Genomic DNA, 13,322 nt, shown 5'->3' on the forward strand with positions numbered 1-13,322 from the left:
GGAAATAAAGATTTGATTGATTGATTGATTGATTGATTGATTGATTGATTGATTGATTGATTGATTGATTGATTGATTGCATGCGTGAGCATGTGCCTATGCAGCTGAAATCCTTGCTAATGACTCGCACTCCGGCGCCGGCACTGCTGTCAAGTCATCAAGCCACCCTTTCCCACAGATGCTCTGCTCTGGGAACAAATGGGTTTTTGCGTGACCATATTGCTCCCGAAACTTAAGAGCCAACACAAGCTTCAGTTGAAAAAAAGCAGAGGAAGAGTAACGACCTTAGCACAAAATTTGTGCGCAACTGGCCACTCAAGGCACTTTGCATTCGCAGGCTTCTTTCATGCTCGGAAAAACTTTTTTGTAGCATGTATTGAGCAACAGAAAGCTGTACAGGGGTTTTTCCTGTTGCTCTACATGTTGCTCTAGTCTACATTGACACTTTTTATCTAATTATAATACTAGACAGGTTGATGAATTAATTAAGACTAATTATGCAATTAGGCATAACACAAAAAGTAATCTTAAGTATCTTCAAGCACTGACTGTCCTGATACATGGCATTTGCATATTCTTAAGGTTTGGCTAAAGTTACGTGGGACGCCCAGCATAGAAAAAATACTAAACCTGAAACTAGAGGTTTGAAAAAACTACAAAAAAATTTCAACTCGTGTTAACAGCACCATAGAGCAGCTCCCATATGCAACTTGCTCTTCTTTGTGTTTTATTTTTATGACTTTTTAGTAAAACTGTCTCACACAAACCTGGGTGCCTTTTCTGTATATGCTACCACTTATTTCTCCTGCTTCTATTCCTGTGTTTCAGCAGGACTTCTCAATTGTACACTGTACTGGTCTGATCATGTATTCTGCAAGTGTTGTTTCACAAGTGCAGTTTATTGGTCTAATGTCACTGCAAATGTGCCAATACAAATGCCTGCAGCCTTGCCAAGTTGTTCTGACAGTTTTTTCTGCTGACCTCCTGCCCCATGTATGACTCAGCATGATGCAAATTCTTATTATTCTTAAGGCAAGAGCCTTAAGAATAATAATGGGACAAAAAATCCGATGTCCAACATCATGGCACCAAAATACATAGCGAGTCGAACTCACTATCTGTGCTGTCGAACCCTCGACCATTGATAAGTCTAATCCATAACCTTTGGTGGGACGAAAACTCAATGGCAACAAAATTGATGGAGTTGCCATTGATGGTCGAACCCAGGCCCAATGGTGGAAGGAGAGCCCACAACCTCTGGTATTAATTAAGGTGATGTTAAGGCACAGTTAATTAAGATGGAGTTTATTAAGGCACTCGAAAACATGAACTTTGCCAGGAGTCAAAACCCCAACCTTTGGTAGGACCGAAATTCAATGGCGCCAACATTGATGGTGCCAGCATTGATAGTTGAACTCCCGATCAGTGGTAGGAGTCAAACTAAGACATCTGGTTTTAAGGAGGGCAAATTTTATTAAGGCACTCGTACTTATGACATTTGGTGGGAGTCAAAGCCTCGACCTTTGGTGTTAATTTAGGCACTCGAACCTGCACCCTCTGGTGGGAGTCGAACCCTCAACCTTTGGTGGGGCCAAAATTCAATGGCACCGACATTGGTCGTGCCACCATTGATGGTCGAACCCACAACCATTGGTAGGAGTCAAACTCATAACCATTGGTTTTAATTAGGATATCCAAACCCATTACTTTTGGTGGAAGTCGAACACTTGACCTTTCGTGGGATCAAAATTCAATGGCACCGAATTTGATGGTGCCACCACTGATGGTCAAACCTATGTCTAATGGAGCGAGTCAAACCCACAACCTTTGGTGTTAATTACAGTGAAGGCACACTTAAGATGGAGTGAAGGCACTCAAACCCACAACCTTTGGTGGGAAAAAAACAAGTAATAGGAAATAACTATGCATTTGAATGAGAATGCGAAGTAATTTAATGAAAGTCTTGTGAGCATGCAAGCTTTCGCCTTCATCCTCCTTAGTGTATGCTAAAGTGACTCAACTTTTTTATTATTATTATTATTATTGTTGTGTGTTGCACAATGGCCATTTACGGCCCAGTTTCAGTTAAAAAAGAAGCCACTTATCAATCTTAATATCAATCTTATTTTAGCAATATTAATAATCGGACAAATACCTCAGACACTGTGAGCTTTGATTATTGCTTTAAAATTTTCCTAGGGCAGGCCGAAAATAGGAGTTTTCAACGGGAGATTTTGACATGTGTCCAACGCATTCCCAGTTCCTTAAGCTTCATCAAGACAAGAGCTGCCACTACAGGGGTCATCAGAGGGGTCAGATGCGTGTATGCCAACAGGTCAAGTTCAGATTATTTGGCAAAGGCCAATTTTAGGATCAGAATAACGAAAGTTTGGGCCCATGGAAATACACAGGCACTGGCCAGGACCTTCAGCAGAGAGTTAACCGGAGCTAATTTAACGAAAATCTACTTTACAGAGAAATTATGTTTTATGGTCAACAATTCTCTAGCACAACACTTTAGCTTGACAGTATCATAACTTCAGTTATTTAATGTTGTCCAGAAAGAACAATAGCTGCTTGATATGTGAGGGGAGAAGCAACGCCCTCCTGCATGTCACAATCCCTTCAGACACTAAATAGAGCAACTCACTGGACGTGCTAGTGTCTGGTGTCAGCAGGTATCTGTTCGCAAGCTGGACCAACAGTGGGTGCTACACTTACGCCCATACTCGCATCAATCTTTTTTGGTCCAGAATTTCATCTTGCATGTATCTTAATCCTGTGCTTGTGGCAGTGAAATTGCTGCCATAAGCAAGTGAAAATTGTTGGTGGTTAATGAGCTTATCAAAGTCTTATGACAGTGCTGACAGGGAAGGAGCTTCTACAGAAGCTTTCATTGTTGAGGACATATCTAGGTTCATTGGCGTTTAAATTTTCCTTGTTTTTTCGAAAGCCAGCTTTTTAATCCAGTTTGTCATTGAAGCAACCTAATGGCACTCAACTACTTTAGAAATAGGATCTAAAAATACTGCTAAGCTTGCTATTCGGTCAACCTTGTAGCTTGGAAACCGTGTTTTTAGGCACTCAGTGAGATTAGTAGTGGACAGAGGTTTCCACCTTGTAGCTGGTGCTGTCCAGAAACATGAAGAGGCAGCACAGTGAAGGCTACACTTGAGCTGACAGTGTCGGGCAACCATAAGCACCAGAGGGCCCCAGTGACAGCCCCTTCTTTTGATATGCTTCACTGCACGACAAATGTGCCTCACCGCGATACATTTTGTGCGCTTCGCCGCACAACACAACTGTACTGCAGCAAAGCCGACTTAAAAAAATTGACAACAGCAACTTTTTTGGGCTTGAATATTTCTAACACTAAAAGTGTCTTTCGAAATGAGCACAGTGCTGGTTTTAACCTTGTTAGTGTCACTGACTAAAGGGTACGTTTCCGTGTTTCTGCTACGCCAATGTATGTGTGCAGCAACACTAAGTTGGCGAGCTGCGAGGAAGTTCCGCCATCTGTTGTAGATTTCTACAAGCATACTTGCTAATTTCTCTGCGTTTGCATTAGTGCGCTGTGAAACAAGCCCTTTCGTGGGCATAGTTGTGCTGCACGGAGCAGGCATTCCGGATCTGGATTTCGTGCAGCGCCACCGCGGTAAGACTCCGTTCAAATATCTGCGCCATAGCACATAGCCACCATACCTTCGTGTTTCTGCCATCTGCCATACATTTATAGAAGGTTTTCTTTTTCGACCATGACATACCAGTGCTATCGCGGAAGCGTGCGCTACAGAACAAAACTTGGTAGGAGATACAATATGAAGATAGGAATGTGAGGACCAAATTAAAACTGGATTTGCAATTGCCCATGTCACTTTTTTCTCTTTTGCACAACTGAAAATAAGCTTGTGTTGGTTTGATAATATTCGAGAAAAAAGATTTGACGCTGGGGATGCATTACTTCCAAAAAAAAAAACTGACACTAAAATAGTTAAGAGAGGACTTGCATGGAGCAAAGGAGATCAGAAAATTTGTAGGTGAATGATGAACATGGTTGGTCCAAGTTAACGCTTGGCTGTTAAAGAAAGACAAATGATCCCTTAAAGTTTGTCATCAAAGTAGTCTGCAGTGTATTTTAACAATGAAAGCATGCCACACAGCTAAGTGTCTGCGAACTTGCTAATTTTATAAGGGTGTGCAGCTGAGGCTCACTACAATGAACACAGATATACAACATTTCAGACACCAATACCAGTGTAATAAATATCTGCTTATAAGGAATATTACACATAACAAAAGTAGTTTCGCATCAGATGTGAATTCATTAAAAGTTCTAACTGTATAATTGTCCTCAAGAATAAGCGAATTTTTACTGAGCAATAAAGAGTGGCTTTAACAATATATGCACAGACCTGTCCAATAATGTAGGCAATAACGGTGAGGGCCGCACAGATCTGAGTGGCAAGGAGCAGGAACTTGAACCTGTATATAATGCCCTGCAAGAAAAGTTCCAAAAACAATCGCAGATGGGAGCCACAATCCTGCAACTTCTGTCACCTCATGAGAAAACCAACCTCATAGTACATCCGGCGTGCCTGACTCATACTTGGGAGCGCACTCCTCTTGAAGCTAATGTTACGAAGCACACGATAAAGCAGGTAGGAAAGGAAGAGGAAGTAAACTCCAGCTGAAACCCCACCGGCTATGATGAATGCCAGCTGTGAGGATACCAGGAGTCAAGGTTTCATTCCAGTTTCACAGGCAAGAATTTCGAGGATACTACATTGACACCACAGTTAAAAAAAAGGGGGGGGGGGAACACAACTTCGTGGAATCAAGCTGAACCCGCAATTACAAAACAGAATAAAGTACACTCAAATGTTGTAATACAATAACGAGAAATGGGTCTTGGGGAACAAAAATTTAGAAAAAAATGAAGAAAGAAAAAAGAAATAAGAAGGCAACACAATTTCATATACAGTACAGTCGAATCTTGTAATACGATCCCAAGACGCGCCCTGGTGAAAAAAAATATCATTTCTGTTATATCTACATATCATGGCTAGTTGACTGAGATAAATCTAGCTCAGAAGGACATGTCATTGAGGAAAAAAAATGCTGTATTTATACAGCACCCATAAATCGAAGATACGCCACTTCGATCTCGTTCAAAAGAGCCTCTTTCTGGCTTGCTTTCCTGTCAAAAACAATTGTTCAATATTACTCCAGAAGAAAGCTACCCAATCTAGTAGCTTGCAATGTATGTTATTGGACGGAAAGTTGTTTTTCATTTTTCTGAAAAACGACTTATTGCAAGTCTCAAATTTTAGGAACGGCACTGTCTATCTGCTATTTGCTTGAACGGTAGAGTCAGAGTGCATAACCACTATAATATAGTGTTATAGGACATGAGAACATTTTGAAATATAAAAATCATAAAAATATATTCACACCTGCAATGCTGCAACTTTCGAATTTTATAACTGTCTAACATTTATAGATAAACACATTAAAATGACAAGTTGTACTCTTCATATATTCAGAAACATACCTGTTACAGTACATGCTTTGCAACTCAGCTCCCAAATTTATAATTAAATATTTTAATAGCTTTTATATCATTGACTCGGAGCAAAGCTAATTACAGTAGAACCTCGATATATCGAACAGCGCGGTTATTGCGCAATAGTTCTATATAGCCAGAATTCTATATACAAAGTCACATAAAAAACATGTCAAAAACTTCTGCAAATCAATCGTGACGCAGTAAATACTCCCTTGAAGCTTCACACAAAGTATTTATTTATTTGGCTGAAAGTACTGCAGCAGTGTAGCCTGCTTCATATTGGCAGCCGCGTGCTTAAACACCGAGTCCGCAACATAGTCTAAACGATCCACAAGTGATAGGCCGGTGCCCTCTATTGTGCCACAGTAGCAGTGTAGAAGGGCCAAAGCAGCTACAGCCTCAGTTGAAGTCGGGAGCGGGGCAACACATTGCTGTCATTTATGTACAATTTTCACTTATGACTATGGCATTGCAAACTCCGCCGCTTTGTATAGGTGGTCATTAATGCTGTTTTTGCTCTTTTGCGTCGCACATTTATGGCGCTCCGTGCTTGCCGAGCTCCGAGAGTTGTCCAAATTAACCGATGTGCAGCTAAATACGTCCGAATTAACAAGAGTTTCATTGCATTAAATAATGCATATGCCTGCCGTGACCCCAGGACGAGCCCAAATGATCAGATCTTTCGAATTAATGAGGGTCAAATTAACAATATTTTACTGTACTCAGTTTATCATTCTGTGAACTACAAACACACAAAGGAGATCGTTGCACATTGTTGTGTGTTAAACAAGCGGCAAGATTGGGCACTGAAATATCCTCATTTAATCAAACATTCCGAAAGGATACTGCAAGATTGCTGCCAACATGAGTTGCCCAGATGCTGTAGAAAGGATTCTTCATCTGAATCCCCCTGGAACAAAAAAATTTTAGCCCTCCTCAGCCACTAAAAGGTTTATATACTGTTTGCCTACCTTTCACAGAGATCAAAGATAAAGAGGCAGACGCAGCCTGTTATCACGGCACTAAGGTGCTTCCAATATGACCGCAACCTGTTGCGCTCCACATCATCCTGCAATACAAAGGTTGCAGTCAGTACAGTAAAGAATGAGTGGTCATTTCTCGCGTAATGATGCTACAGAAAAGACACACACACACCGCACACATCTTCTTGTGGTGTCATTGCGCAAGAAATGAACCCATACACACTAGCCTAACTTTCTGTACATCTGAACAATGAGCCTCCTAACGATAAGGCAAGCAGCTTAAGTTTTCAGCGACATGCTTTTCTTCAATTTTAATGGCATATTGAAGTATTAAGCTGTACTCTGGCAGTGCCACTAAGGTTATACAGTACAGTAAGTGCAGAAAACAGCCTTAGGATGGCCTGGCTTCATCATCATCATTTGAGCTGGCTCATGCTTGTAGTTAAGCCTAGTTATATTACACAGTCTTTTAAGCATGGCTGAAGCACTCTGAAATGATTAGTAGAATATGTTGCAAGAATGCTGCAATCAATCTCTCAAGCCTTTGTGGCCACACAACTCTGCAGCCTTGCGTATACGTATGTGCATGGAGATATAACCTACCAGTCAAATGCATAACCTACCCTGCGGCCCTCCTTCAAGATGAGCATGAAAAGCAAACATGGAAGGCATTGAAAAAGATGTACACATAAGCAAAGCAGGTCATAAATCAGACACAAACATGCAGACAACATACATTTGCATAAAACAAAGACAGGAGATTGATTTACTGCAATGTTTTCAAGTCATTGTATACACTACTGCAGTCAAATTAATTAAAATAAAACACAGTGTAGTGCACAATGCCTCAGCATTTCTAATAAAGAAAGTTTTAGAACGGCATGCAGAGACAGCAAATCTGAAACCAAGACCATATGTTTCATGTCTTTATGAGCAAATTTAAGCAGTTCTTCCCCTCTCACTTTTATTGAAGCAAAGAAATAAAAATTGTTTGAATCAAGTGATATGCTTTATCTAGCAAAAACTCATCTACCACACTTGTAAAAGTAGAGTAGGTTTTACCGAGTTCTTACACAGGTGACACCTCTGGGAAATGGTAGATTCAGCTGGTTTCTATGGTGCTCTAAATCGGATCACATCTAATGTTTATGATATATCAGCATTATCTAATGGATCAAATATTTCTTCAAGTAATGTACGATGGTTTGGGAGACTCAGTATTACAGCGCAGCACTGGGTCAGATGCCATCTGTAGGCAAGCTACACCCAGTGATGACTTCCTATGGCACTGAAGGCAAAGCGAAGAGGACAGCGCTATGCCGTTAAATCAGATTGCCAAATACTCCAGGTAAGCTTCATGCCATGATCAGATAGGTTTTAAGAGTATCCCCTTTTCAAACAGGGCATTGGCTTGTGCCTCCAAGATCTTTTTTTTTTACCTTCCTGCAACTGTTATCATCGACTCTTAATATCTGTAGTTTGTGTTAAAGAGACTCTAAACCACTTTTAGAGTGAAAGTTTCACTTCTTGAAGTACAACTCCGAAGGTCAATTTCTGTGTGCGTTTGGCCTTCAGCTGCTGGTGTGCAAATGTGAAAGTGTAAAGTCACGTCACATGATCCACTGCGGAGAGGCGTCGCAGCTGCGCTCACTCGAGCCTCGCCACTGTGTACCACATGACTAGAGGAGGGCTTAACGGCTGCTTCGTCGGCGCTTGGTTGCTAAGTCTCGCCATGGATGAACCACGCGCCGGTGCAAGTGCATGAACTCTTCACCACAGATGCCAGGCTGAGTCTGAGCACCCTGCAAATGTAGCTCACCAGGAAGAAGCACTGAAGAAACAGCACGCCAAATTAGTGGCAGAGACAGATGAAGAATGAGAAGCTTGACTGGAGAAGAAACACAAGACTGAGACAAGCCTTTGACATGCAATAAAGCATTCAAAGTGTCGAGAGGTGCCCTGGAGTAATAAATAAAGCTCTCAGAGAGTCACACAGCTTACAGCAAAACGTCACACAGCTCAGGCAATCCAGGCACACTGCTTTGACCAAACTCGTCATCATCTTCCTCGAAGCAGTGTCTACTGCTCGCTCTTCTCCAGTGCAATTATCTCCCCAGGGAAGAGGAGCTGTTCCGGTGACCTATGGGCAGGATAGCACAGGTGGATCGAAGTAAGGCTTTAGCCTCAGAATGTGCACGATTTCACAGCTCCGACAGCACTTATTCGAAGCTGGCTCAAAGGGTTCACAGGAGGCATTTGGCTGACCACACGGTAGGGACCCTGGTACTTGGAAATGAGTTTGGGTGAAAGTCCAGGACTGGCAGCAGGAACCCAAAGCCAGACTAGTGAGTCAATGGCATATGGTGCAGGAAAGGAAGGGATATGCCAACAGTGCTTCTGTCGCTGCTGACCTTCTGAAGTAAATGTGTGGGCAAGCTTTCGGCAGTCTTCCGTGTGTGCAGCAGCTTCAGACAGGGTAGTAGACTTTGTTGTGTCAGGACGATACAGAAGGATGGTGTCCATTGTGCAGGAAGGCTTGCACAATCCGTAAGAAGAAGAGATCCGCAAAGAAGAATGAACGGGGAAAACCCTGTAGTGGTCTGTGAGGTGGTATTATAAGCATACATCACAAAGGGTAGGACACGTTCCCAATTCGTCTGGTCAGATGCGACGTGCGTGGCTAACATGTTGCCAAGAGTGCTGTTAAAGCACCCACATCCTATTAGTTTGTAGGTGGTATGCAGTAGTGGTGCGGTGAATTATGTGGCATTCCTTGAGTAGGACTTCTATAATGTCAGAGGGAAAGACATGGCCTCTGTTGCTCAACAATTCTATGGGGGCTCCGTGGCAAAGTATGATGTTATGCAGAGGAACTAGGCAACATCATGTGCAGATGCATTGGGCAGAGGCAAAGTTTGTGCGTAGCGTGTAAGATGGTCTACTGCCACTATCACCCAGCGGTTGCTGTCTGAAGTACTCATAAGGGGCCCGTAAAGATCAACTCCAACGCGGTCAAAGGCTCGTCCTAGGTAAGGCAATGGCTGCAGTGGAGCAGCTGAGGGACAAGTGGTATTCTCACAGCGTTGGCAAGCGAGGCAGGAGCGGACATATTGGTGGATGAATCAGTGCATCCTGCACTGGTAATAATGGAGTCGTGGGCATGCGTATGTTTTTAGCACTTGTGCATGTGCACATTGCAAGTCACCATGAAATGCTGCACCTATGTCCGAACACAGACGTTGAGGGACCACGAGTAATCATTTGTGGCTGTCGGAGAGGTAGTTGTGGCGGTATAGGAGCCTATCACAAAAAGAGAAGTGGTATGCTTGGCGACCCAATGTACGGCCAGGAGAAGGGACTGATGGATGTGACAGAAAAGCCAGCATAGAAACAATCCACTGAACTTCTGCTGCTCCGAAAGCATGTTCGTGGTAGTAAGGGAGGACTTGCATATTGGTATGTTTGGATAGTTGGACTGGCCTGACACAGGGGAGCGAGAGAAGGCATCCACATCCGAATGCTTATGGCCAGAGTGGTACAGGACTCAAATATTGTATGCTGGGAGGCGGAGCACCCATTGAGTGAGGCGACTTGAACAATCTTTCAGGGCCGACAACCAGCAGAGCATGGTGGTCAGTTAAGACGTCGAATGGGCAGGTGTAGAGGTAAGGACGGAATATAGTTATGGACTAAAGATAGCCCAGCATTATTTTTCCATAATGGAGTAGTTGGTTCCCGCTTTCGTGAGTGCATAACTGGCGAAGGCAATGACGTTTCCATCGAAGCCAGTCCTCACACACGGATGCCGATGCCACTGGCCTCCATGTGTATTTCTGTCAGAGCGCCTGGGTCGTGATGTCAGAGGATCCAGGGTGACATTAGAAGGCGATGCAGCATCGTGAATGCGGCATTGTAAACTGACGACCAGGCAGACAGGTAGCAGTTATCTGCAAGAAGCTGCGTCAAAGGCACTATTATAGTATCGAAGTTGCAGACGAAATGGCAAAAGTATGAGCACAATCCAAACAAGCTGCGGAGTTCTTTTGTGGTCTTCAGTCGTGAGAGTTCGGCGACAGCTTGGAGTTTGGTTGGATCTGGGAGCACACCATCTTTTGAAACATGGCCAAAGATGACTAGCTGCCAGGCGGTGAAGCAACGCATCTTCAAGTTGAGCTGGAGTCCAGCATCGGCGGGGCAAGTGAGGACACGTTTGAGTCGAACAAGGTGAGAAGAAAAGTCCAGGGAAAAGATGACAATGTCATCGAGATAACACAGGCATGTCCGCCATTTGAGGCCTCAGAGGATGTCATCCATCATTCCTTCTAATGTGGCAGGCACATTACATAGGCCAAAGGGCATGACGGTAAATTCATATAAGCCGTCAAACGTAACGGATGCCGTTTTTGGGCGATCTGCCTCAGCCACCGGGACTTGCAAATAACCGGATCATACGTCCAAGGATGAAAAGAATTCAGCGCCTTCGAGGCAGTCTAGTGCATCGCTGACACGGGGAAAAGGATAGACATCTTTCCAGGTTATCTTGTTGAGTCATTGATAGCCCACACGAAAACTAATTGTCCCATCTTTCTTTTTGACCAGCAACACTGGAGAGGCCCAGGGATTGTGTGAAGGCTCTATCACGTCGTGTTGGAGCATGTCTTCTACATGCTCGTCGATGACAGGGCACTCTGTTGTAGACACACGGTATGGTTGCTGGCGTAGTGGCGCATGGCTGCCAGTGTCGATGTGATGAGCAACTGTGGAGGTACAACCTAAACAATGTTGTTAAAGGTAAAAAAAAGGACAAAATCAGTTCTGAAGGCTGACGATCTGCGAGCGTTGACTCAAAGTGAGATTCGGAGCAACAGACCGAGCAAACGATCTGTCACATGCCAGCTCAGACGCAGAGACAGGAAGAGCCATGGCGTCAACCTGAAGAGTTGGATCATCAGGCACATCATACACAGAGCTCGCATCAAATTCGGCAGCAAAACCAAGGCACTCGCCCTGGTGCAAGCTTGATGGACACAAAAACATTCAAAATGTAAAGTGCGCTGGAGCCCTGAAGAATGGGAAGGAGAGCAAAGGGAAGCAAGAACGGATGATAGCGTGCAGCAAGCTTAGATGGCGTGACTAGAACTGTAGAATCGTAGAAAGCAGCACAGGAAATGGGCACAAGGGCAGAAGAGAAAGGAGAAATATCTGTGTCGGTGGTGACAAACACTCGAGCAGAAGATAGAAGCAAATATTCAGAAAGATTGCCACAAAATGGAGTCAGCACTAGTTCTGCATGGGCACAATCAATAACTGCATGATGGCATGAGAGCAGCAGGGAAGAACAACAACCTTTATGTGGTAGAAACTGTCTCGTATGACGACATGGATGGTGCATGTTCCTAAAGGCTCAATTGGCTCGGCGCTTACTGTATGTAGCGAAATGGCAGAAAACGGCGTCGCGACTTTTTGGAGCATACAGCGAAGCTGGTCGGCAATTACTGACACTGCGGCACCTGAGTTGACAAGCGTGCGATCAGCGATACCTTCAGCGTACATTTCAGTGAAGTTCGCAGGGAATGTTGAGGGCTTGAGCAGTTCGATGAGATCAAGAACTCCGGAACTGCGCCTTTTAATTTTCCTGCACAGCAGGAGGGCGGCAGATAATGGGGGATAGTGAATGTCGACGGGGGAGATGGAGACCAACGAGTGCTTAACTTTGGGGGAGAGGAGAAAAGGAAGTGAAGGGCGGGGCTGGTGGAGCATGGCGGTTGAAATTAGCGAGACCTGATGGCTACGACACCAATAAGCAAACTGGCCAAAGTTTAATTCCTGCATGGGGTACTGCAGCCAAGCGTGAGCAGATGATAGCTTCTTCTGGAACTAAGCAATTATTATCAAATTTCAAAAGCAGATTTTTTCTTACTTCAGCCTGTATACTAAATTACTTCCATAAATATGCACAACAGTGGGAAGAAATATAACAAGTATAACAGTGGGAACAAGGGCACTGTTACAAACACCCTTCTTGATTGGTACCATCAGCTATTGGCCAACAACAGCCACATATGGGAATCCACTATATTATGAAAAGAAAGCATCCAGGAAAGATTGAGGAGTAGGCTTCTGTTGAAAAAAAAGAGCGTTTGAGAAAAATGTGACTTCAAGCTCCGCTTGCGAGCTCCATACGCAGAGCATGACTGAAAAATTTGGTTGAGACGTTTACCAGCTACGTATGATATCCGTGGACTGTTTCAACACCAAGACCAGGGGTGGTTCGGGACGCCTTTAAGAAACCTTAAATCCATGGTAGCCACTACAGAGGCTATAGTGCCAAAATGAGGAAAAATGTTTGTAAGAAACTCATGATTTTGGCCTTTTTCCTATTGTCAGGAGCAAAGCAAAGCACTAAACAGTGGAAAACAAGTTATTACATATCTTGCAGATTTTAATGCCCCATCCCACTACTTTTGACATGTTTACATAGCAAAGCATCTGAACCAGGACTTTCTATGGTCAAAATCTGATACTACTATCTCGAACAAGAGAGGACTTTAACAGTAAAACTGTTACAGTCAAGGCAAGTTTAGAGAAGGCAAAAGCCTGTTCAATTCAATGGTGCTGAGCCTAATTGACAGTAAGCAAATGACAGTGAATTCATCTTGATGCACGAGGAATGGCTGTCTCCATGTTCCCTGCACATTTACTTCTGCATGCAGACACTCTCTATAAATTTAAGTTTGGGACAAACACTAACACGAGAATCAGTAGATTTATTT

At 43.5% G+C, this 13,322-nt stretch overlaps 1 protein-coding gene across 1 annotated transcript in view; it reads right to left on the minus strand.

The window, feature by feature from the left end:
• wls (Wnt ligand secretion mediator) overlaps window positions 1–13,322 on the minus strand; it is a 40,437-nt gene that overhangs the window by 6,724 nt on the left and 20,391 nt on the right. The window contains exons 8-11 of the mRNA XM_075671927.1: window positions 6,538–6,635; window positions 6,413–6,476; window positions 4,575–4,718; window positions 4,413–4,496 (exon numbers count right to left, since the gene is read on the minus strand). Of these exons, the coding sequence (XP_075528042.1) occupies window positions 4,413–4,496; window positions 4,575–4,718; window positions 6,413–6,476; window positions 6,538–6,635 (390 nt within the window). The remainder of the gene's footprint in view (window positions 1–4,412; window positions 4,497–4,574; window positions 4,719–6,412; window positions 6,477–6,537; window positions 6,636–13,322) is intronic.

Source organism: Dermacentor variabilis, chromosome 10 (assembly GCF_050947875.1).
Source record: "Dermacentor variabilis isolate Ectoservices chromosome 10, ASM5094787v1, whole genome shotgun sequence".
Classification (NCBI taxonomy): Eukaryota; Metazoa; Arthropoda; class Arachnida; order Ixodida; family Ixodidae; genus Dermacentor; species Dermacentor variabilis.